This window comes from Physeter macrocephalus, chromosome 19 (assembly GCF_002837175.3).
Source record: "Physeter macrocephalus isolate SW-GA chromosome 19, ASM283717v5, whole genome shotgun sequence".
In the NCBI taxonomy this organism is placed as follows: Eukaryota; Metazoa; Chordata; class Mammalia; order Artiodactyla; family Physeteridae; genus Physeter; species Physeter macrocephalus.
In genome coordinates this window covers 80,951,577-80,977,480 of record NC_041232.1, presented here as the reverse complement: position 1 = coordinate 80,977,480, position 25,904 = coordinate 80,951,577, and the positions used below count along the sequence as shown (strand labels likewise).

The 25,904-nt window shown below is 37.6% G+C and overlaps 1 protein-coding gene across 8 annotated transcripts in view; it reads left to right on the top strand.

Annotated features, from left to right (window-relative positions):
- Positions 1-25,904, top strand: part of RTTN (rotatin) — a 181,620-nt gene that overhangs the window by 101,291 nt on the left and 54,425 nt on the right. For all 8 annotated transcript variants that reach the window (XM_028480194.2, XM_028480196.2, XM_028480195.2 and 5 more), the window contains 8 exons: positions 1,395-1,488; positions 5,424-5,616; positions 7,196-7,286; positions 10,460-10,613; positions 13,535-13,672; positions 16,199-16,416; positions 24,586-24,691; positions 25,443-25,540. In XM_028480194.2, the coding sequence (XP_028335995.1) occupies positions 1,395-1,488; positions 5,424-5,616; positions 7,196-7,286; positions 10,460-10,613; positions 13,535-13,672; positions 16,199-16,416; positions 24,586-24,691; positions 25,443-25,540 (1,092 nt within the window). The remainder of the gene's footprint in view (positions 1-1,394; positions 1,489-5,423; positions 5,617-7,195; positions 7,287-10,459; positions 10,614-13,534; positions 13,673-16,198; positions 16,417-24,585; positions 24,692-25,442; positions 25,541-25,904) is intronic.

The following is a 25,904-nucleotide window of genomic DNA, read 5'->3' as shown; positions in this document are numbered from 1 at the left end:
ACGGTTGTGATGTCAGTCTCCGTGTGTGCTTGTTGCTTCACACGCTAAAAGTTATCTGGATGTCTATTGACAGGAACTGGTTTTTTTTTTTTAACACATCTCTTATAACCAATTGTAGGTAAATATAATTTTTAAAATGTCTTTAGGTTTTTTCCCTGTTATGTAGATCTAATGTTATATCAAATAAGGCATTTTATACATGCTTATTTATGAGTGATTTATTTAGACTGAGATTTATCCAGCCTTCATTTTTAGATGACTTTATGTGCTTAGCTTACTTTTTTGGCTACAGCTTCTGTCACTTATTTCTTATTACTGTAATGTCATACTTGAAGTGATGAGAGGCGATTGAGGTCTTAAGTTGAAAGAGGGAGTTTTAAAAACTATGTATTAATTGCGTGTGCCATTTTCTTCAAATTTATATTCTCTTTACTATCAGAAACTGCAAATGAAAATAACCTTGGGTTTTGTTTTCATCCTGTTATATCAAGTCTAAGGTACCTACTTTAAGCGTCAGAATAGATATGTAATCAATACGCAAATATCATGAGCTGTACAGTATCTGGGTTTGTGGTAGGGTTGGTTCATAAGTTCTGTAGACGGCTTACCTGTGTGCGTGCACGGACCTGGAGCTTATCCAAGTATGGAGAGTCCATGCTGTCTCAGAGAAAAGAAAATTGATGGGAAGATACAGTATTTTCCACATGTGAGGTACTTGACATCAGTTTGGGCTTTTTCAGTTTTAAGGCTTTTACAGCCTGCTCATTGGTAAAGCTGTGCATGAAATTGTGTTTGTTTTCTACAGAATTTCTGTTATGTTTAATGTTTCCAAAAAATGTATTCTGAAGAACAATGTCAGATATTGCCTAATTTTTAAAAACAGTTCATTTGTGACATGGGGAGAGGTAGAGGACAATCTTTTAATACTTCTGCTGATTCTTTTAGAGGCACTATTACAATTTGTGTGTGCCATTTGAAACTTAAAAAAACCCTTTTATTATGAATTAAGAAGGGCAAAATATCTTGAAGGACACAATGAATTATAAAGTAGTTTTTTTCTTAGCCTTTCAACATTTGAGCATAAGTGGGAATAAATAGGCTTTATCAGGACCTTAAAATCTAGATGGGCTTCACATCAAAACTTTGCTCCTTTGAGTTACTGATTTCTATAAACTGTAACAGGTCCTATAAGAAGTAGAAAATGCCATTCAAAAAACTGTTTTAACTCTCAAGATATGGAGTATTTTCCAGTTATACGAACTAGTGTACTTTTGTAATATACCTTTTTGTTTGAGGATATCTTGTATATGTATTGCTCGTGTTTCATTTTCCAATTAGTAATGTTAATGAGTGACTGTTCTGAGTATAGAATGATTTTCTTTACTGATCCCTAGGTGGCAGCTTCGTCGGCAAGTGCTGAATTTCAGCCGCTAGTGCTCTGCACGGCGCCTCTCCCTGAAGCCTCACATGACCAGTTTGTGGCTCAAGGTATCCTTTTAGGAAGACATTCTACTTTCAAAAATAAAAATAATAAGTTGGTCCAGGCAGATATGTTGAAAGTAAATGTTTAGATAAGAACCAAATTAAGTAAGTCACAGAACAAACTGTCTAGATAAGAACAAAATGAAATATCACAGAACATGATAGAATAAATATATCAGAAATTAACAAAACAAATACTCTTAACTAATAAATGGGAATTTGGCCATCAAATAAACAGTCTGCCATATGGTTTCCTATTAGATAAGAATAGATATTTGGTGTTTGAATCGAGGAACTAATGAATATTAATTAGCTTCATTTTTTTTCCCTTTTGGGAAAACACCTCAATTTACCACAGTAGTCCACTTGAAAGTGGCGAGAATGGGGTCATAAGTATTTTGCGAAGCCTATGCTTTCATTTTAAAGCACACAAAGTGTTTTATTTTGTTATTTTGTTAGAAATGTGTGATGAGTAGCCTAGGATTTATTTTTATTAATGACAATATATCGATTTTACTCTTTGTGTTAGGCACTGCCTCCAACACTATTATGCTTTATGCTTTATGTATTTATATAGATTACAACCTAACTTTTGTTTCTTCTAAGGCAGTAGATAGACCTTTATTCAGTAGCATTAAATTCCTAACCTATATGGAATATACTACCCCCAAAAAAGGTAATTTTAAACACTGAAATATAAGCATGTGCAGAGAAAATGCTTTCTAAAACTTTAGAGATACTTGCTTAAGTAAGACTTTACTCTGAATTTTCATTACAGTGTTTGTTCCATAACTTCCTAAACAATGTCTCGTTTTGGCTTTTAGTAATTTATGTTAACAGTATACAAAAGAGTTTAATTATAGAAAGTACTCATTTGATCCTCTTAAGAACAAAAGGAGCAAACTCAGATTGTTTTAAGTGGCTAAGGACACAGAGCATGAAATGAAATTTGATAATGAATTTCATGAATATTTATTTCTAAGAGTGTGTTACGTTACTATTTTTTAAACAGCTTTATTGAGATATAATTCACATTCATACAGTTCACCCATTTTAAGTGTACAATTCATTGTTTTTTAATATATTCACAGAGTTGTGCAATCATTACCACAGTCAGTTTTAGAACATTTTCATCTCCCCAAAAAGAAACCTTGTTCCCATGAGCAGTCACTCCTGATCTCCCCCATTCTCCCCAGCCTGAGGCAATCACTAATATACTTTCCCTCTTTATAGATTTGCCTGTTTTGGACATTTCATAAAAACGGAATCATACGATATGTGTTCTTTTGTGTCTGGCTTCTTTCACTCAGCATAATATTTTTAAGATTCATCCATGTCGTAGTCTGTATCAGTGATTCATTTTTTATTACTGAATGATATTCCACTATGTGGATATACTATATGGATATATATGGATATACTGCTTTTCATTTACCCATTCATCAGTTGATGGACATTTGGATTTTTTCTGCTTTTTGGCTTTTATGAATAATAATGCTACAAACAGTCATACAGGTTTTTATGTGAACATACAGTTGTGTGGTTTTTGTTTTTTGATTTCATTATTCTTGACTTGGATTTATTTTATTTTCAAGGATTGTGCTTAGAATATATATTCATGCACAGTTTTACTGTTTACCAATTACTTCAGTGTATGTATTTGACACAAAAGTATTTTACTCCTTTTTGTTGAATCTGCCAACAAATCTTTGAATAGTACTGGAAAGCATTAAATATATCTTGTCAGTGAGCCTTAAGACTAAAGCAATTTTGTTGTTACATATCTTTCTAAATTCCGTCTCTTTAAAATAGTTAGTGTTAAGATAAAATTTTTTTAGTGATAATGAGATTATAGTGCCCTCAGCTGGAATTCTCCGTGAAGGATTTCTCCAAGAAGCTGGTTAGTCCTTTTATTTCTTGTTCTGTTAATTATTGATTAACCAGGGAATTACTATGCCCCAAAGCGATTTAGAGCAGGATGACGAGAATTTTCCCTATCATGTACATTAGGGCCACTTTAGATGTCCAACTTGTCATTTTCAAGTTTAGTTTCTAACTTTTGTAAAAGAAATATCCTTTTATGTTTTAAGAAAGGCTTTAACAGAGTCTCATGATCTATAAGCATACATTTGATCTACAAAGTTGAAAAGAATCATTACAAAATAAAAATGTTAGTATATTTGAGTATTACAAATATAAATAACTGAGGTAGTTCTCTCCAGATAAAATATTAAATTTTTTAAAATATATTGAATGAGTTTGAATTTCTTAAATGTTAAGGCCCTCCTATTTTATTGGTATTCTTTTCTTCTGTATGCTGCCCTAGAAGTGCTGAAGGCATGTAGTACATCTTTTGTGAATATATAAAATTTTCCCTTAAAAGCATTTGAACTATTTCTGTGGAATTCCCTAAATTTAGTTTTCCCAATTTAGTTTAAAATATCAAATCTTTCTTGACAGTAAATAGTTCCAAAGTGCCTCCTCCAAGGAATTAGTTAGTTACAAAGGAAAATATTATAACTTTATAATGGAGAAACCTAGTAGACACCACCTTAATCCATCAAATGGCCAAAGTTAACACCACCCATAATGGGCCAAATAGGAATCATGTTTCTCATGATATAATGTCCTGAAGATCTAATTATGAGGGAACATCAAGCATCAGACACTCTACAAGGGAACTAGCTTGTGTTCTTCACAAAATGTCCGGGTCCTGAAAAACAAAGCAAGACTGAGGAACCCTTCCAGTTCAAAAGCCAGAGACATGAGAACTAAAGGCACAGCAGATCTCGAATTGGATCCAAACAAGAAAAAGAACTTTTTCCTTTTGCTGTAAAGGATGTTGGTGGGACAGTATGCAAAATTTGGAAAAGGTCTATGGATTAGATAGTACCACTGCATCAATGTTAATTTCCTGGTTTTGATAATTGTACTGTGGTTATAAAAGACAAAGTCCTGTTTTTAGGAAGTTAACTTAGGATTAAAGGGGCATTTGTGTGCAGCTCACAAACAGTCATAAGAAGGTAGGTAGGTAGGTAGGTAGATAAAATGTGGTAAAATACTAATATTTAGGGATATGGGTGAAGGTATATTGGGAATTTTTGTACTCTTGTACTTTTCAGTAAGTTTGATTTATTCAAAATATAATGTTTCTTTAAAAAAGAAATAAGAAACGACGGTCATGAGGGAATCTTGAGGCAGATTAAGCTTTCTTGTTAGCAGTATCCTGCTGAGTCTTCTAGGAAAGTTCCCTCATATCTTCAATTCTAAAATCCAGAATCTCTGAAAACGGAAAGTTTTCTCAGAACACAGGTGGCAGTAAAACTTGCCCGTACCTGCATATAGTTGGCTGCAAAATCTGACCCATTCTAGTTTGAGGTTGTATTTGCTTATGTATTCATCCTGCTTGCTGTGATTATGTGTCTGCTACATTGCAGAAATATTTATTTCCTTATGGGCTGATGCCCAAGATTCCGTTGGAAGTTTTAATTAATACATGGTACACGTACCTCATTACTTTTCTAAAATCTAAAAAGATTTTGAATTCTGAAACACTTCTGACCCCTAGAGTTTCAAAAAAAGGATTGTGGATCATCTGTTTGCACAAGACCATGCTCTGCCCTTCTTGTCTTGGCTAGTACACTGTCACCCAAGGTAGACACACACACACCCTTGTGTACACACACACGCACACACACACACACTCTCTCTCTGTCTCTCTCTCTCTGTCTCTCTCTCTCTCTCTCTCTCTCTCTGGAGGGGTTGGACGTCTGCCTCCCTAGCTTCGGGGTTGAGGTGTGTTGAGCAGTTAAGGGAATTTCCCAGCCATCTCTCTTTGGCAATTTTAGGAACTTTCCTCTGGTTATCAAAACCTGTGAATATTGTACATAACCACAAGGTAAACAAAATGGTGATAATTTTCACACTTATTTCAATAATAGGTCAGCATGAAACTGCAACTCCACGGCTTCCTCATGATTCATCCCTTTCTGCTCCTCTGCCCAGACAGTGTGTTTTTGTCACTCCGCCTCTTCTTTCTGCGACGTGCAGCCTCCTAGACAGCCTCTTGGCAACGACTCCAGGCGACACTGCAAATGCTTTTCGACAAGCTCGTCTCATAGAGCTTCTTTGTAGGTAAGAGATAAATACTCCCAGAGAGGCGGGTGGACTGCAGGTTTTTGCTTTTGCCAGAATTGTCTCGACAGTTTTTATTTTAGATCTGTTAAAGCACCTGGGTGGGTTTGTTATGTTGACTATTAAGCTTCCCCAGCTCCCCGTCCTGATTTTTTTTAAACGCCGAAGTTCTGAAACCTTATTTGTCCTCTGCCACGTGCAAGGGATGCGATGCAAGTCTCCTTGGTCGCTCAGCATGGAAGAAGGCGTGGGGGTCGTCTCCCTAGCAGTCATAGCAGAATAATGCCCTTGGCTTGAAAAGTCATTTTTAAAGTTCATTTGGAGTTATTGAGTTATGGGAGCCTGAGAGTTTTATTAGAAAGCAGTCTGATAAAATTTAGGGAAATCATGATTTGGTTCTTTCATTTATCTAATATTAATCAGTGTCTGACGTAACTTTTTCTGATTTCCTGATTGGCTATATGGTATAGTTAAAAAACCCAAGGATATTGAATTCTGTCTGACTTAAGTCCTGATTAGAGGTCGTTCTCTCACTAGTGTTGCAGCCTTGGGAAAGTAACTTTAATCTCTGAAGTGTCATTAATAACACCTAGGTAATGGGGTTACTGTTAGGGTTAAAAGTGATGTTGTCTAGGATACTGTCTTATCTTAAGTGTTCCTTTTCTCCTAACATATGTTTATTCTAGCCAAGTGTACCTTCCTCCTGTTCACCACATATTCATTTGCATTTCTGTGTCTCTGCCCTTTGAACATTCATTGTCTGAAATGTCTTCCTCCTCTTTGCCAAATCACAATGCTTTCTCTTTCTTTCTGGGATGAGAGCAGTCTAAAAAGAAAGAAGTCTTCCTTGCTTCCCTTCACTCAGTTGTGATTACTCCTTTACTCTGCCCTTTATAATAAGCAGCAGGGTGTGAGTTCTGTTTACATTCATTTGTCATCTTTTCTACTTTGATGCCTACTAGAGTTGAAAAAAGGAAACTGCTAGTCGATTGTCTTTCCTTCTTGAATGTTTCCTGCCTCAAAAAGGGTCAGAATGGGGCTTTAGGAATATTCTTGTTTCTCCAGAGTCAGTTAAGAGTCTGTTGTGACATTGAGGGCACAGAGGTATTAAAGACTCTTTTATGGCAAAGGCTTATATTTCCATCCCTGTTCTTTATTTCTGATTTAAAATTTTTTTTCCTGTTTGTTTTTCATTATTTTGTTTTTTACTTTCTAAATCAGAACTTATTTCCTGGCAAATGTTTTTCCTGTTTTAAATAGGGACGTAACCACCAAGGTCTTTCTCTTGTTTCTTTTCCTTCTGAAAGGGCTTTATTATATTTTATTCTGCTTTTAATAGGTTTCATTAGATATTTTTCTTAGAGTTCTTTGTTTCCCACATTTATCTGATGAGATCTTTTCCTGTGTTCTGAAATATTGTAGGGTAACTTTTTATAAACCTTTATTTCCGTTATTTTATAAAAATCCTTTTTCTTGAATTCTGTTCATGGTTATATCCGAACTTTAAATTCTGACGCATTAGTCTTTAGTAATAAGCATACTGGTCATCTGAAGGGTGCTCCTTCTCTGTCCTTCACAGCATCGCAGATGCCACCCTCATAGAGACAAGCGTCCAGGAGCTCCAGGCCCCGCTGCCTGCATCACCTCCTGTCGAACACACTCAGGCTCAGGTAAGCGCCTGCGTCTGCATGTGCGTTCGTTTACCCTTAAATGCCAGAAACGTAAATTCTGCTGAGGATATACTAACCACAGGAGAAGGTTGAAAATCTCAGGATATACGTGGTGTGATGAGGTTATTTGAAACAGGTTACTTAATAGATGGTAGAAAAGAGCAGTGGAGTTTGAAGACCTAGATTGTATTCCTGGTTCCATCATTAACCAGCTAGAAATGTTTAATCAAGGATCTGGGTATCTTTGAGCACCGTATTAAAAAAGGGGGATGTTGTATAGCCCACCTTCCCCTTCTGTGATTTTAGGCCGTCTCTGTCATTTCCACCTAAATTGAAGTTGTGAAATACTTAGTGACTAAATTCTGTGTATATTCAAAACTCAGTCTAATAGGAATAAATCTATATTTGTTCCTTCACAGATATTTAGTGTAGTTGCTGCTAATAGAAGTGTTATCGTAAAATCAGATTTTGTAAGAAGGGCTACATGATTTATTTGGGGTTAGAGATAATTACGGTGGACTAGCAGTATCTTTTGCTTTGTGATGTCTTCTCTGAGCTTTCTGAACAAGGCAGACCCCCCAGGGCAAGGCTGGGTAGCGCTGTGCGTCATCTGCCAAGCACTGTCCCATTGCAGTGCTTTCACTTGTGAGTGTGCTTATTTGCAAAATGGCCATCGCCTCCATTTTTCTGTCTGTCCATCCAACAAATCTTTATTAAGGGCCTACTGTGTACCAGGATCTTCCCTAAATGAATAAAGCAAAGACCCTTTCCCTCAAGTTGGGAGAGTAGATAGTGAGCAACTACATATATGCCTGATGATGTCTTAGACGTCGAAGAAGAAAAACTAAAGCAGGAACAGGAAGTGAGGTCAGAGTTTGGGGGGGCAGGGCTTTTCTGCATAGGGTGGTCAGGGAGGGGCTTTCAGACAGTGACGTGTGGCCTGAAGTTAGTGAGGAAGCTGGTCCTACGGGGCCTAGCGGGGCCCCTGAGAGCTGGCCTATTCAAGAAGCAGAAAGGAGTGGCCAGAGCAGAATCTGCGAGGCGGAGATGGGGCTAGAGGGTTCAGGGCTCCGTGAAGGCGGGGCCTTCCTGTTTCATGCCGTTGTGTCCTGGGTGTCGGGCACAGTGCCCTTCCCATGGCAGGTGCTCATTCAGTCCCTGTGGAATGAATGAATAATAACAATAACAGACCTTCATGGGTGCTTGTTTGTGTGAATTTATGTAATCCTCACATCAATCACATGAAGTACCATTAGCGGCCCTGTTTTATAAAGGAAATGACTGGAGCCCAGAGATGAGTAACTTGCCCAGGGTCACGCACACAGTAAGGGGCAGAGCCGAGATTCCAGCCCACGCAGGCTGGTTCAGTAAGGAGCCACGCTCTTACTGTTGCACTCCCTGGCCTTATGTAGACTAAATGTTCTTGCCTTTTTGTCCTTATATAAGATCATTCATTCCAGAAAAATTTTGGAGCATATGCTTTGCCACGTTGTGTTGTAGGTGCTGGTGACGCATCTGTGAACAAAGCAGACACGTACCCCTGCCCACATAAAGTCTGTGTCCTCGGCACAGGGGACAGACAGTAAACAGTAAATAAAATTTAACTGTTTTATCAGATGGTGTGGAGAAAATAAATGAGGATGGGTAAAGGGGAGACAGGTTGATGTTTTTCTTGTCGGGTGGTCAGAAAAGGCCTCCTGGAGGAGAGATGTGAGCAGATGCCTCGGAGGTGAGGAAACAGGCCGTGGGTCTGGGCAGAGAGTGTGGGCAGGACTCTGCACGGCGAGCCTGCAGGCAACCAAGGTACGAGGGTTCTGAAGCGTGGGGTCAGTTGGTTGGTCTCTCTATTTGAAGAAGGAGTTTCAGACATCAAAAAGAGTTACTTTATGAACTACCATATCAATAGCTGATTACATCTTCATTATGGCAATTTACAGCAGAATCTTTGACACCTCAGTTGCTCTCTCTCTCTAATGCTTCCTCACCTCCCATGGTTTATCTATTTATGGTTACACCATACCTGGAGAGGGCAGACTCGCTGTAACTTCAGTAGTGTAGTGTATGAAGGGATCAAAAAATACTTCACAGCGATAAGAAAATTAAATCTCACAAACTGCTTGCATTCTACCCAATAGGAAAAGCGTAGCGCCACCTATACTTTTATGTAAAATATATCTGCAGATTAGATAAAGGGAGTACCTTTCATCAAGAGAAGTAGGACAGAAGAACTCTTTGGAAATAGTCTGAGGCCATTTACCATAGAGGCAGTATGCCTCCGCAAACGCCCAATGGTCCCTGCTCTCACAACAGCAGCCGAATAAGGTGGGAGGAAAAACTGAGTGTGTGTGTGTGTGTGTGTGTGTGTGTGTGTGTGCGCGCGCGCGTGCACGTGTGTACAGAACAAGACAGAGGCTTCAGAATATCTCTGTAAAGTTCATTTATATGGGCTGTCTCATTGCCTGGGGAGAGTGGACAAATGAGTCCTCGCAGTTTATTCTTAAATTATTACATATCCAGAGAATTTTGTTTTTAAAGTACTTTTGCCAGTTAATTCTTCTTATGGTATTAGTATGTATCAAGCAACATTCCAGAGATGTTTTTATTGGTAATTTGGGGGAAGATTCAATTTTTCTTTTGTAACTAAGAATAGTATTTTTATGCTGAAGGATAGTTGAGACCAAACATTGGACATGTTTGCAGTTTATCTGTAGCAATAACTAGGCTATTAAGCTGGCTTTTCCCACCCCTCAGTTGTACACTTTAAAGAGTATTTTATAATCTTTCTTTTCAAAATTGTAGATTTTGAAAGAAATCTTTTGTGCTTCTTCCAGGATATTGATTCTACAATTTAGCTACTTGAAAAATATGAAGACTTTCTTTCTCTAAATAGAATTCAGAATTTGGTTTTGGAAATATTGCTTTGTTTGGTATTATTATAGTTGACAGTGTTAATGTGGCCATTAGTGACATGCTTAGGAGAAAAATAATGCTTTGTCTGCTGTGTATTCATTTTAGGTCTTTAAAAATTATGATAAATATTTTATTACTTTTTTATTAACTTATGTTACAAAGAAGCGACTTCTTATAATGCATAGAGAACTAAAATACTTTATCACTGAGATGGGCTTTTCATATGACATGCTTTGTTTTACTTTATATCCTTTTTTGAATAGGTATCCTTTCTCCTAGAATACCTGTCCTCTTTGTCCAGGCTTCTGCAGTCATGTTTATTGGTAGATCCTGACCTTGTGATTCAGGATGAGCTTCTGAAACCTCTAATCACAAACATCATCAGAGTTCTCACCATATGCACCAAAGATATAACAGGTAAGCTTTATTTTTTTAGTTTAGGATGAAAGTAAATAATACTGAGGAAGAATATCTTACCGTGCACCAGGTATTCAGATCAAGGTCACATTTGGGGTTGTTCTTTGCCAGTATTTTGGAAGCCTTTTATAATGTGTTTTATAGTTTGGATATTTTAAGTGGTTCCAGGAGACCATTTGAGGCAATTACATAGTATAATAAAGGACCATTCCCTGTGCTGTCATTTTAAATGAGGGTAAAGTTCTTTATGAAATGTTAGAAAGTGCACTAAGTATTAGATGGTAATTATTCTTATAGTTTATGGCTAAATAACAAGTTTAAGCAAGTCTAGAATACAGTATCAGAAATTTCCTAAGGTCTGGAATTTTTTTTTTTTGGCTGTGTTGGGCCTTTGTTGCTGTGCGTGGGCTTTCTCTAGTTGCAGCGAGCGGGAGCTGCTCTTTGTTGCGGAGCACGGGCTCTGGGCCTGTGGGCTTCAGCAGTTGCAGCATGCGGGCTCAGTAGTTGTGCGCGGGCCCTCGAGCATGCAGGCTTCAGTAGTTGTGGTGCGTGGGCTCAGTTGCGGCGTGCAGGCTCTAGAGCGCACGGGCTTCAGTAGTTGTGGCACATGGGCTCGGTAGTTGTGGCTCATGGGCTCTAGAGCACAGGCTCAGTAGTTGTGGCACACGGGCTTAGTTGCTCCACGGCGTGTGGGATCTTCCCGGACCAGGGCTCGAACCCGTGTCCCCTGTGTTAGCAGGCGGATTCTTAACCACTGCACCACCAGGGAATTCCTGGAATTCTTAAAAAATATACTTTGATGAAATGTTGAACATAGAGCTTAGTAGTGGAGAAAATTAAACAAGTTTCATTGTCAAAATTAAGATATGATAATTGTCTAAAATAGTTTATAATGAAGTAATTGATCATGTGATAATTCTCTTTGCCCATCAGTTCATTCTTATTTAGTCCTTTGAATTTATGGATTTGCAGGGTTTAGGTCTGGTAAGTGAAGTGGTTTATGATGCCCAGCAAAGCCGGTCCTCAGTGTCTCATCAGTACTAAGTTATCCCAGTGCTAGAGCAGCAGTAATTACTTCCATGGAAATTTTACAAGTGGCAGTGATGTCCTGACTAAGCTAATTAGGTTACACCATGCGTTCTCTACAAGGGTGACGTCTCCCTACAAGGAGCAAAAAGTGATTCTTGAGGGAAAGGGATGGGGGAGAAAAATCTTAGCTGTTAGAGTGGTTTGTGGCCCTCAAAAGCTGAACTCTACTCAATAAAATCTTATTCCTTAGTATTTAGTTTCTCTCGTTGGGTGTCACTTGAGAAGCTTTGACTTTGAGCTCATGGAACATGTCTGGGAAATATGCAAGATCAGTGCTAAAAAGCTGGTGTGAACATGACTGTGACTGGAGTGCTTTTGATCTAACGCTTGATCCCAAAGTCACATGACAAGAGGTGGCCTGCATGTTTTGGCTGCCACCAGCTGCCTTGTGGATGTTTTATTGATTTCCTTGCTTTGATTTGGGGCTTTGAAAATTAAATAAAAATTGTATATATTTTAATATTTAAGTATATGAAAGTTATTTAACCCATAATTAATTATGCCAAGTGCTGAAAAGAAAAAATGTCAGTAATATCTGAATGTATATTTAGCAGGTGGTTAAGTTAAAAGTTATTTTCTCATATCTTTCAAACATTAAACATTCACTAAAATAATTAATTTTTAAGAAATTAAAATTTTTTTCTGGAAAAATAACAGTTTTGAATGATTTTATGAAACATTGTTTATACTTCTGGTATATATTTATATGATTTGATGATTTTCATATATAATTTTATATATCTTAATTTTTATGTGTGAATAAATTACATTAAAATTATTCAGCAAGCATAGTTATAAAGTTAAATATGAATAGCTTTTTAGTTTTTAACTTTCAACTTAAATATTTTATTTGACCATCTTAAGCCTATATTAAATAAAGCTAGCAAGCTTTATATTTGCTCTTTTTATGTGTAAAGTACAAATATATAGATATTACATAAACAGGTATATGGTATCTGTGAAATTAATATTTCATGGGGATTGTGATAAGGTGACATATGATTAAAAAGACTGCTATTTATAGAGCTGATAATGACAAAAAGGTTGAGAAACACCAAAGGTTGCTACGATCCAAACTCCCTGGAAGATGCTCTTTCCCAGTGCCTCGTGGGTGCTGAAGAACACTGAGGGGGAGCCTTCCGTTCCTGTGATGAGTCTGACACAGCTGGCAGATAACTGCTGGTGCTGTGGCCACAGATGACTGTCCTAAGGTGGCTACTGCCCTCCAGCTCCCATTTGCCTAGTGGAGAGAAGGGAAAAGCTGTTTTTCCTCTAGAAGGTTAATTGCTGCACCCTTCACCATACATAGGCAAAGCTGCAGAATCCTCTTTTGTATCACAGTTTTCCTTTTGGGGAAATACTCTTTTCTGTTCTTCAAAGAAGTTGCCTTTCTTTACTGCTGTGACCTTGGCCATTATGTTTTCCCCTTTCACCCCTACACAAAGCTGCTAGAGGGGATAAAGAAAATAGGAGAAACTTCACTTTTATAGAAGTAGCACAAGCAATGACATGTTTTTATGATGTACCCAATATGTAGTTCTGAGGCTATGGCTTAATATTCGGTTTGCCAGTTTCTGCTTATTGTTGAATATGCTTTAATAAGAGGAGGATGTGTGAGTGTGTATTCATTTATCTATAGGAAGGTGGGTGGAAGAGAGATCTTTAAGAAGCAAGGAAAAGGAGAAATTAATTGAAATAAATTTTGGATCATGCTGATTACATTTGTCCTCATTTGATGAATACATACCGCTTATTTTATGTGTAATGAAGTGTCTTGGTGAGTGTTTTCTTCTTTGTGTTAATAACTTGAAATGTTTTGATTAATTTTATAGATATAGAGTTAATATCGGCTTTTTATCAGACATGGACACATTTATTTAACCTTCTGGCCACACTCCTGAGGAAAGCTGGCCCTGCCTCTTTCCCGTCTATTACGATGGGTCTGGCCAGGTACTGGGCGACGGTGGTCGGTAAGAAGATAGTCTTGCTGGGTTTGGGGTTGTTCTGCTAATAAAAATTAAGATAATCCCTTATTTCTGATTTTATATATAATTTATATGTATTCTCTAAAATTAAGTAGTTATGGCATGGTATATGAAAGAGGAACAAGGTACTTGCTTCGAGAAATTTGCAATGCTCTTGAGGAGCCCAAAAAATGCATTTAAAAAAAAATGAAACATATGTCAAGATACTATAAAAACAAGTAAGAAAAGCCTGTGGTGTTATGAAGATACATATGATGTGATTATAAAACAATGAGGTAGATTTTCTTCTGTTTATGTAGAAACCCACCTCTTTTCTCACACATATGCATTGTGAGTGTGTAAAGCTGCCTATATAATATCCTACTTACATGATAACTTGGAAAGTTATAATAAAAATAGTGTCTTGTCTTGAGACATGAGGATTTTTTGATAGCCAGGGGTATAGTGTAGTTAATTATTTTTGTAAGATGTTTTCCATGTAGTAGTTGCCTACTATAATAAACAAATGATTGTTTTTTATATTACTGCTGTCTTTAATTTTTCATAAAGTCTCTTCAAAATTTTAGAATAGCAAGAGCCTTTTTTAACGTAAATGTATATAAATAACATTTGTTACCTTTTAAAAATAGCCAGTTAATATGTATTCAAAATTGAGTTCTCTGAAGTTTCCACTAATTCAGTTGACTTATTTTTTCACATTTCATTTTATCATTTGGTCATTCTGTAAACTTACATGTATGGTACATTTTGTCACCAGAGTGGTAGTTTTGAAGAAAGGTTATGGGGAAGTACATGTTCAGCAAGAAACAGAATTGTTAGTTATCTGGATATAGGAGTTCTGAGTTTACCCTAAGGGGAATAGTGTCCATTTAGGGATTATTATTTTGTTAAAAGAGATAAAAATTGAAAGAGATTGACCAAGTGAGTGATTAGTATTTTCCTCTTCCATCCCTGGTGAGGGGCAGGGGGGAAACTACTTTATCATCTGAATCACCAGTAGTACAGAGCAGCATGCTTTATGGCACTCATATGGGGCACCGAGGCCAGCTGGTCAAATCTGGCCACTGCCTGATCTGGTAAATAAAATCCTACTGTAACACAGCCACGCTTATTCATTTCCTTATTGCCTGTGGCTGCTTTCCTGCTACAGCGGTAGAGAGGTGAATATTTGTGACAAAGGGCCATGACCTGCAAAGCATGAAAAACCTAGTTACCCTTTGACCCTTTGCAGAAAATGTTTGCTGACCCGTGATTTAAGCCTGTTTACCTGACACTATTTCCCTAGTGATAAAATAAAGACATATTAAATTCACAGTCTTTCTACAAAATATACGCACGGTTTTATATAATAATGGTGCTAATAAAAAACAACCTACTACATATACTGTTAGCTTTGATAATTGCAATGTTGATGAAAATATAACTAATAAGAATGATCATTGATATTCCTTACTGAAGGGTTGTTTTTGTCTGTTTTCTGTTTCTCTTATCATTTTCCATCCCATGTGCCCATATGCATTTAAAACATATTGAGTCACTTTGTAACTTAAGTTATCTATAACAGTTTTTTCTCAAATCTGACTAATATTTAGACATCATTTAAATGATTCCCATGAAACCTGCTGACTAAATTTCTTTTCTTATGTTACTTAAGGACATAAGAATTTCTATAAGCCTGAATCTAGGTAGAAATTCTTATGGTTATAACTCTTAGACAAGTATAAATCCAAAATAATATAAAAATAAAACACAACAAAATTATAAACTAGTGCAGTCAAATTAATAAAATTAATGTAATATAGCAAACGTTCTTTTGACTAAATTTAAATCAGCGCTCACAACAGGAAATTAATAATGACTGCTTCAGTCTAGACTCTTTTGAGTTTGTTTGCCTATTCTTTCCTCTCTGTTACACTTGCAGATCACTTCATAATCACTCTTGTTCTCTCTCTGAACTACTTTGAAACCTTTGTTCCTACATTATGCCAACACTGCGAGCTGGGTCTTGTTTTAAGTACTGTTTAGCATCACCTTGTTTGAAAACAGAAAAACAATCACACTTATTTGTAAAATAGTAATCTAGATAATCCAGAGTATAGTTACATTAACTGTTTTTTAAGGTTAGCAGTGAAATAAAAACTCAAAAACTCTAGAGTGTTTTTGGCTCCCCCAGTAGACCCCAGAGGGATCAGTACTCATTTATATATAATCCTCTTATTTTAGATCTTAGCAGATATTGTGTATAGGTACACTTGTACACACACACTCAACATTCATATAAAAAAGCACCTATATAAAAAGAACAAAATGAAAATTAGATTCCTTCATCAGTAGGTTGTCTTAGTACTGTTTAACTTACCTTTAAACACTACGGTTATTCGTGTGCTAATAAGCTTTACTTCGTTAGAAATAAAAAAGCTATAAACTTCATTACTCAAATAAATCTGATTAACTTCTTTAATTTTGAAGAAGTTTTCAGTCATTTACATATGGAATTATTCTCTCTTTCAGACATGTTCTGCAAATGTGTGGGTTTGTCTAGCACCTGCCCCACTCTGTGTACTGCCAGCCTGCAATTCCTTTCTATTCTCCTGACTGAAGAAGCAAAAAGGCATCTCCAGGATAAGGATAAAACCACTTTATGCCACAGTCCAACAATGGCTTCACTTCTTGATAAAACCCAGGAAAGTCAGAAATCTCTAGAACAACTTAATGAAGTAATTCTTCAGGTATGTGATTTCTTAATTTTTCAAGATTTGGTTTAGTTTTTAAATGAATTGACTTTCAGCCTTGGTCTTGTAAGAATTTTTTTCAATCATTTGAATTAAAAAACAATTAATGCTCATTATGACCATTTAAATAATAGAAAAATATATAAAGTTAAATTAACCATCTCCTCTCCAGTCTCATTCCTCTGATACTGACCAGTTTCTTTAATACACATGATGTAAAAATTCAAAATGAAACATTAGTAATTTAAATCCAGCTACTTATCAAAATAGTTTGCCAGATCATGACCAGAATGATCACGTTGCAGGAATACAGCTATAATTCATAATTTATCGCCACTTTCAAGACATGTTTACATCTTTGAAAATATTTTTACCTAAATGGCATTTGGATTCTACTGTAAATGAGCTATATATTTAAGGTGTATGTCCGTGGAGGTAGGTGGACGTGGTTGGCATATTTCTGAGAAAATGCCCCCTTTCCAAACCCTGCTGCCTATTTCATCTTGTAAGCTTATTTTTTGCAATCCTAAAATATGAACCAAGAATTTTGTTTCATCAAAAACTTTCTAAAGCTGCTGAAGTATTGTTATTTTATATATAGATTAACAGTTCAAAAAAAAAATGGGAAGTGTTTCCTGAGTTGCACAGCTTTTTACAAATAGGCTTATTACTAGATTTTTCAGTACTAAGAATCGTTTTTAATAATCACATTTAATCAACTATACTCCAATGAAGTTAAAATTAAATGATCATATGGTTTTATGATTTTTGTCTTCTCACTGAAAGGTGGGTCAGTGGTGGGTGGGCGCATTGAAGAGTTTGCTCCTGCTTCCTGGGCAGCCAGCCACGTTTCACAGTCAGCGTGTGTTCCGCCCACTTGCCGCGTCCCTGGGGCCTACGGTTCTGGGATCTTTGCGCCTCCCATGCCTGGGAGGGTTGTGGCCGCGCAGATCCTTCTGGTATGACCCCTTGTGTGTTTGGCCTGACAGCCTGATTGTGTTGGGGTGTGGAGGTGGCAGAGGCAGGGGCAGCCCCCGGTCCCGCCTGAGCTGCCTGTGGAGGGGCTCGCGGGCTCCTCGGGGACCTCTGTCCCCCTTGCCCAGCGGACTCTAGTGGTCTTCACAGCACAGGAAGGAGCCTGGTAGGGGCCCCCCGACACTTCCTCTTCTGTCTCAGCAGCTTTCTCGGGAGCTGGAGCTCTAGGGGACAGGTCCCCCCAAGTATTCCTCAAAGACACCTATTCTTGGGACGCCACCACTTCCTGTAGCTCCTCCCTCACTCATTCCACTCGATTTTTCTTACTTTAGAACCCACACTGGACACTGTTCTAATTGTCTCAGTCACCGTCACAACAATAGGCTTTATTCCCTCATGACTGACTGAGTCCGATTTTGCACTTTAAGGAATATGGTTGGCTCTCCGTATCTGCGGGTCCTGCCTCCATGGAGTCAACCAAATACGGATTGAAAATGTTTTTTAAAAAATTTTCAGAAAGTTCCAAAAAGCAAAACTTGAATTTGCTGTATTCCCAGCAACTATTTCCATAGCATTTACATTGTATTAGGTATTAGAAGTAATCTAGAGATGACTTAACATAAATGGGAGGATGTGCCTAGGTTATATGCAAATACTTCGCCATTCTATGTGAGGGACTTGACCCTCCGCAGATTTTGGGATTCACAGGGATCCTGGAACCAATCCTCTGTGGATACCAAAGGACCACTGTGTTATAAGCAGGAAACTAAAATTGACACTTTACCGAAGTTCTTCCCCAGCCCTGATCAGAAATCATTACTAGTTTCCCAACTTTGGCTTTGGCAGAACGCTCTTCTCCTGGGTGAGGGGCCTTTGCTCGTGCCAACATGTTTCCCTCTTCAGGGAAATAGAGGGTATCTCCGTGGGTTTCCTGATGATTAGCTAACTTTCCTCCCCATTTCTTCCACATTACGAAAGATACAAGATCTGTGTGGATGTGGATATGTTAACCAGTTATTTAAATCGTGTGTCTTAATAAATCATACTCTTCTTGCTCATGTAAACAGTAGAATATGAATATGTGACTTTTGTTAGAAGGGCACAGAAATTTAAGACAAAGGAGAGAAAGGAATTGTACCTATGACAGTTTATGAGAAAAACGTATGCCTGACATGAGATGGGGTATTTATTAATGAACTTGTTAAACTGCAGATACTGTGTTTTCTTTACAGTGCGCTGCATAAAGATGATATGTGAATTAAAATATTGTTAGAATGCATTAAGCAGCAATACATTATAATAAATCGCATATGTTTCTTAATATATATCCATGTGGGCCATGAATTGTGCCGGGAGTTATATGAAGCAACGTAAACTATAGTCTTTAAATTATCAGAAAAAATAGTATTCTGAAATTGCCCTTCAAAGGCGTATTTAAATTTTCTGTAAAACTGTACTAAAAAAATATTAGACGTGTGACCTTAGGCATATCACTTAACCTTTTCTGATTTGGTTCTTCAATGCAAATGGTAGGATTGTATTACATTATTGCTCAGTTTCTTCTGGCTCTAAAATTCTCCGTCTCCTGATAAATTATTATATCGTTTGTAACTTCAATTAAAATGTCTTGACAGAATCTTTTGTAACGGCTGCTTTACAGCAGTATCCTACAGATGGTACATGTTGAAAGTTTGCATTTGGTACTCATCTCTTAAATCACATGTTTATTTTTCCATAATTTTTGTAATTCTGTTTTGAGGTGCTTTCAGTTTCAGAAACTGTTAGCTGTCTTTTGAACATAAAATATTGAACACATTTGACTTAATGGAGATTTTGCCTTTTCTAGTGAGATACTCAATGTGTTTCATTTGCAAATACATATAGATAACAAGATTAGTAAAAGCTATCTCTGTAATAGGTTTTGTCTGTAATTGACATGTTGGATTATTTTTACTCTTTTTATTTGATATGATATCTAAGGATAGTAATGCAGGGAAGCAGCAAACTCTTACGTCACATTTTAGGAGGTCTGTTTTGCACTACTGCTTAGTGAGTGGTAAAATTCAACAGTAAGTCTGTTGGAGAGAAGACTTGTTATATATTGGAGATTCTGCTGCGTCAGAGAATGTTCACTGTAATTAAAAAGGCTTTTCTGTACTTTAGTACCTTGTGGAAAGAAAGCAAAAAGTCTAGATCACCTAGTATATAGAAGGAGTTATATCGGAAACTGCATAACATTTAAACAAATTACATTGAGTCCTCTTATTTTCTTTCTGCCTATGGTTTCTCGCTCTGTATCCTCTTGATTTGTTTTGCGTGTCTGTGTCATCCAGTAGCTAGTTGTCTGTCACTTCACCTGTTGTATGTGGAATCTTAGCCTCCCCTCCTGCCGGCTCCTCACCCTTACAGGGTGTCCTGCTCTGACGCTGCAACTACTTGGTCAGTTTGCAGTAAGAGCTAAGTGGGAGACGAAATTAAATCCTGTGCTCTGGCCTTCGGTCTATGTTGAAAAGTGTGTGGATTTACTAGAGGTTAGTTCCCTATTTCTTTCTTTCTTTTTTTTTTTTTTTTTTTTTTTGAGTTTTGGGTTTTCATACCAGTTTTACCACCTACACATTTTAGAGTGCCAGTTTTGTAAGTTTTTTTACCCAAAGTAGGGAACTTCTGCCACCTTCTCTCATTTCCCTCTTCTCAGAGGTGACTCCTTGTACCTCTTTAGCTTATTATTTTATAGTTTCCCTTCCGTGTCTCTAAATAACGTGCTTGTATTTCTTTATCTTGATTATTCGGTTTTGGACTCTGTTGATTTTCTGGTGTGGAAAATGAGACTTTTAACTCTCTTTCCATGTCCCATCTACCTACCGAACTGCAGTGGGTTCCCCTCTCATTCCCCCAGTATTATATAGCTTCAAATTGACTAGGATTAGGCAGGGTGTAGTGTTAAACTGTGAAAACGTTATACATGATTGAACCATGTTGCAGTGTTCACCTTTCTTTTCCTGCACAGCTTTCTTTTTCCTTAGAGGTAATTGTATTATTTTTCATCTGATGAGTTTTCTCTTATCACTGGAAAGCTCCTTGTTCTTTGCCAGCCATTGAGTGTCTTCCTAGTATATTCAGAAATGTCAGAACTTATATCAGCTTCATCTTCCGGAAGAAATCACTCCCGATTCCTTCTGACCTGCTTGGTGCCCGGTGTCATCCTGGAGTCTCCATTCACTTCCTTCCTGTGGAATTCCTTCAACTCTCTGCCTTTTCCTGTGACCCCCTGTGCCCCGTGCCTTCTTTTGGTAGAGTCTCTTTTCCAGCAGCTTCCAGAGAGAAGGCACATAGGAGGCCTTTTTGAAATCTAGCCATGCTTCCATTTAATTTATAGTTTGGCCAAGTGAGAATTCTAGACTGGAAATCATTCACTTCAGAGTTTTAAAAGCATTCATCTATTCCCTTTAACTTTTCATGTTACTGTAGAGAATTCTGAAGTCATTCAGAATTCTGGTATCTCTCTCCTGGAAGTTTTTAGATTTTTTTTTTTTTTGTCCCTAATATTCTGCATTTTCCTGATGAAGTACCTAGGTGTGGGTCTCTTTTTTCTGTTGTGCTGGGCTTTCTCAGGGGTTCTTTTCATCTGTAAACTCCTGTTTTTTAATTACTTCATTGACATTCCCTCCACTTTATAGGCTCTGTGTGCTGGGAACTTCTGTGAAGTTTTCTTCTTCCTACATAATCTCTCTTTTCTTCTTTTTCCTCTCATTATTTTGTTTTCTATCCCCTGCTGTGGGAGCTTTTGTCAGATGTCTGGTAATCTTGGTTGTCTGTTATATTTTATTTTATTTATTTATTTATTGTAACATCTTTATTGGAGTATAATTGCTTTACAATGGTGTGTTAGTTTCTGCTTTATAATGAAGTGAATCAGTTATACATATACACATGTTCCCATATCTCTTCCCTCTTGCGTCTGTTATATTTTAAACGTAACATCTTTATTGGAGTATAATTGCTTTACAATGGTGTGTTAGTTTCTGCTTTATAATGAAGTGAATCAGTTATACATATACACATGTTCCCATATCTCTTCCCTCTTGCGTCTGTTATATTTTAAACTGGGAGACGTAAAGCAGGTGGATGCTCTGAGCATGTGAGCGGCGCTGGTGAGCTGCAGGCTCTGTGCGGGAGGGGTCTGGCTGGGTCGTTTTGTGACCGTCTCGGTGAGCTTGTCACATTCCCGTGAGCGGAATCTTCCAACCTCCTGCCTGGGGTTGAAAACCCACCTGCCAACTGTTCTGCAACAAAGTTGGAGAGAGCTGGGGTCTTAGAATTTAATTTGAACGGTTTCACTTAATCCTTCCTTGTTTTCAGTAGAACACCCTCACCTACACAGGTGCCGAATCTCTGCCAGTTTAGAATCCTTCTAACTCGTCCTCTCCAGAGACTAAACCTCCAGTTTTTTACAAGGATTGGGGAGGAAGAGTGGCTTGGCTGCACAGAGCCCGATGGGAAGAATCTGGTCCCATGTAACTGCTTCTCAGAGATTTTTCAAACAGTCCTCCTTCACTCTCACTTCCCAGGGTACATGGTGCTAAGTTTCCTCAGCCGTTGTCCATTTAGTGTATGGACTGGGGTGATACTCAGTTTTTCTCACTCACCGCTTAGAATCTGGATTCTCAAGCCTGCGAATGCATTGGACATTCATCCATCGACTTTCTAGTTTCCAAACTTGCACGTGCACGTGTGTGTGTGTGTGTGTGTGTGTTTAATCCCATTTCTGTCATTTTAATGAGATTTCACGAGAGAATAAAAGACACATCTGTGTGCACAACTCTTTCCCTAGAAGTCTTACCTCCTTTTTTCCCTCATTGCTGCAGATAGTAGATGAGTAGTGTTTTTCAATGAGCTCAGTTTAGTTTTTCTCAAATCACTAATAACGTGCAAGTTCAATAAGGATGTGTTTGTGACAGCAGTTTTCCTATTAATGGTGAAGATTGTTTATAGACAAATTGGGATTCTCATAGTTATCTATGATTCTACTCCACAGATATTCATCATCCTAGAACACTTCGCTGCCTTTTCACCCCTTTCTCATGGTCACACTCAGCATGGTCTTTATCAAGCATCCCTGGCCTGGCCATTTAATATCTAACATTGGCCAGACAGGGACCTGCCTGGTTCGAGGCAGCGACCTAAGTGAGATTGCACGTGCACGTGTGTGTGTGTGTGTGTGTGTGTTTAATCCCATTTCTGTCATTTTAATGAGATTTCACGAGAGAATAAAAGACACATCTGTGTGCACAACTCTTTCCCTAGAAGTCTTACCTCCTTTTTTCCCTCATTGCTGCAGATAGTAGATGAGTAGTGTTTTTCAATGAGCTCAGTTTTGTTTTTCTCAAATCACTAATAACGTGCAAGTTCAATAAGGATGTGTTTGTGAGAGCAGTTTTCCTATTAATGGTGAAGATTGTTTATAGACAAATTGGGATTCTCATAGTTAACTATGATTCTACTCCACAGATATTCATCATCCTAGAACACTTCGCTGCCTTTTCACCCCTTTCTCATGGTCACACTCAGCATGGTCTTTATCAAGCATCCCTGGCCTGGCCATTTAATATCTAACATTGGCCAGACAGGGACCTGCCTGGTTCGAGGCAGCGACCTAAGTGAGATATTTAAGATGGAATCACTGCTCCTGGTGGGAGGGCTGGGAGGTCCCCCCGACTCTACTCTGCAGGCTCCTCCAGTGTCATGCTGCCAAATGTAGGCCGGGCTGGAATTGTAAATGGAGTTGCACCTGTGTAATTATGCTGTACTATATTTTATGTAAAGTTATGTCATTTAAGCTTAATTTTAATAATACTAGAAGGCTGGATCATTTTAAAATTACTGGTAGAAGGAAAAGTTATGAATTTGAATGATATCTAATATTTATAAACCAAATGAAGAACTTCTAGATTCTTCAACTTGAGCTTATGAACCCCTTGAACTTGTAATAAAAATGTACTCATATATCCACATGAGAATCTTACCACAAAAAATTCACCTGAATCTAGGCAACCCTTTAGAGCTAAAACACCCAGTAAATGGGAGAAAACAGAGGAGAGAAGACAAATTAAAATCATTACAAGGAAGCAAACAGACTGTTCCATAATGTGAGCCATTCTGTAGGGTGACTGATCTGGTTTATTCAGCGTCTCAGCAACAACAGTGAGAAACCCTGGTGGGTGGGGTGGGGTGGGGGGAGGAGGCAGGTGATCGTAGGAGATGTAATGTACAGGTATGATGTGAAGGCTCCACTGGGTCCCGATTCCAGTAAGCCAACTGTGAGAAGACGTTTTTGAGATAAAAGAGAAAATCTGAATTTTGACTGCATATTAGCTGATACCAAGAAATTATTGATAAGTAGTTTAGGCATGATAATGGGTTTATGGTTATGTATACTGGAGTGTGCCATTTTATGATATCTACTGTTTACTTTAAAATATTTCAGCCAAAAATGTTTTAAGAGAGTATGAGGGTTTGTTATCCTGTTTTTTCTACTCTTACACCTACTTGAATTTTTTATAATGAAAGACTTTTAACTCATAAATTCAAATGTATAAAGGAAATATACCAAAATATCAGCATTTTCAAAATTACAAGTGATTTTTTCATTTATGTGAGAGTCAAAAAATTAAGTAATATATTTTTTGAAAAACATGCCACATGATAGGTTAATGCTGCTATAGAAATGAAAGATGGAAAGAACCAAATCACCTGAGATACAGGGGTACATTGAGTAGAAATTGAGGGAGGGGAATGTGTCTCAAGAAGAAGACAGGAGGAGTTTGATAACAGTTCTCCAATTCCACGGTTTTCCAAGGGCCCTTTTAAATAAATTACACATGTGTTCATATATTCCCTGGTGAATGTGATTAAGTGTATAAACTTGCTATGTGTTAGTACTAAACATAGCTTTTTTCTTTAGATGATGAGTCTTTGAGAATGATTTTTGGTCTTTTCCATACTGTAAATTTCTTATTCAGTCTTATCCACACAGAGCATTCTCAAATCTTAATAATTTATCAGATTCCAGTGAATTTCATGGAATAGTTGAAAACTAACCATAGCTTTTAAATGGAATGCATCTTTTATTCACAACTATTTTGCTCCAGCTTAAGTTTTTCTCGAAGGCAGCTTGATATATGTTCTTTGCAGTGTTATGAAGGAAAATCCTCCAGAGATGTCCTGAAAAGAGTCGCTGTGAATGCGCTGATGTCGCTTCTGTCTGTCAGTAGAAGAGCACAGAAACACGCTCTGAAGGGTGAGCCACCTGACACCTCAGCTCCTTTTATGGCATGCTTTCAATTCGTATATTTTACTGCCTGTTCATTTAAATTTTCTTTGGACTCAAAGTGTAAAGAACTTTAATGTCACTAAAAAAATATAGGTTTTATTTTCCCTGTACAGAAACATAGTAAACATCCATTACTTTTAAAATAAAAAGATTACACATGTAGATTATTTTTTGTGTAATGATTCTGACCCCAGAGAATCTATATCTAAATATTAGAGAAGCTTTTAAAAGTAGCACATCACTCAATTTCATAATATTAACTACAAGCACATATTGCACACGTGAAGAAATCACATAGTTTTGATAGTAATAACAACTGCATTAGATGATCCTATATTTTCATAGAAATTTCCCCTCTAGTGTGTCGTAATTTCTCATCTGGAATCAGGGAACACAGGTCTTAGAGATGAAAGAGAACATCAAGCAGCAACATCAAGCCCACTAATTTGAGTTGTGACTTTGCTACTGAAACAAACTCTACACTCCTCCAACGTAAATGAGACGTGGGTGGTATCATGCTAAGTTGAAAACAAGTGGGCTTTAGCATTTTAGTTCTCTTAACGTTTTTATCCTCTGATTCATTAACGTCTCACTGAAAGTGCGAAAATGAAGTTGGTTGGAAATAGAAAATGTTATTTTTTTGAGAGTTTGTTATGTGTAGTTTTAACTTTTTTGGAAATGGAATATCTTTTTGATTGTTTTGGATTTTCCCTTTCAGCCCATCTAATAGACAGTTGCGTGGAGCAGATGAAGCACATTCATGCACAGCTGAACCTGGAATCTCTGAGGCCTGGGAGGGCAGCCCTGAAGAAAAAGGTGACTGAATTCTCAAATTCTGGGAGGCAGGAATGGCCATACGTAGAGACCATCTCTCTAGTATCCTTGTGCTTATAAATGACACCAGTGTTTGGTTGAAATGAGTGTCTGTTTTAGAAGAAAGGTACAGCCAAATAAATTAATGGGATTTCTACATTAGCAGGTTTGCGTTCGGGGTTTGTGTGTGTGTGCGTCTCTCTTAGTTCTCACTTGAAAATCTTTTCATGAGATTTATATATTATATATTGTTGTTATAAGCATTTTGGTGTGTGCATGATACATTTTTTTTTTTTTTTTTTTTTTTTGTGGTACGCGGGCCTCTCACTGCTGTGGCCTCTCCTGTTGCGGAGCGCAGGCTCCGGAC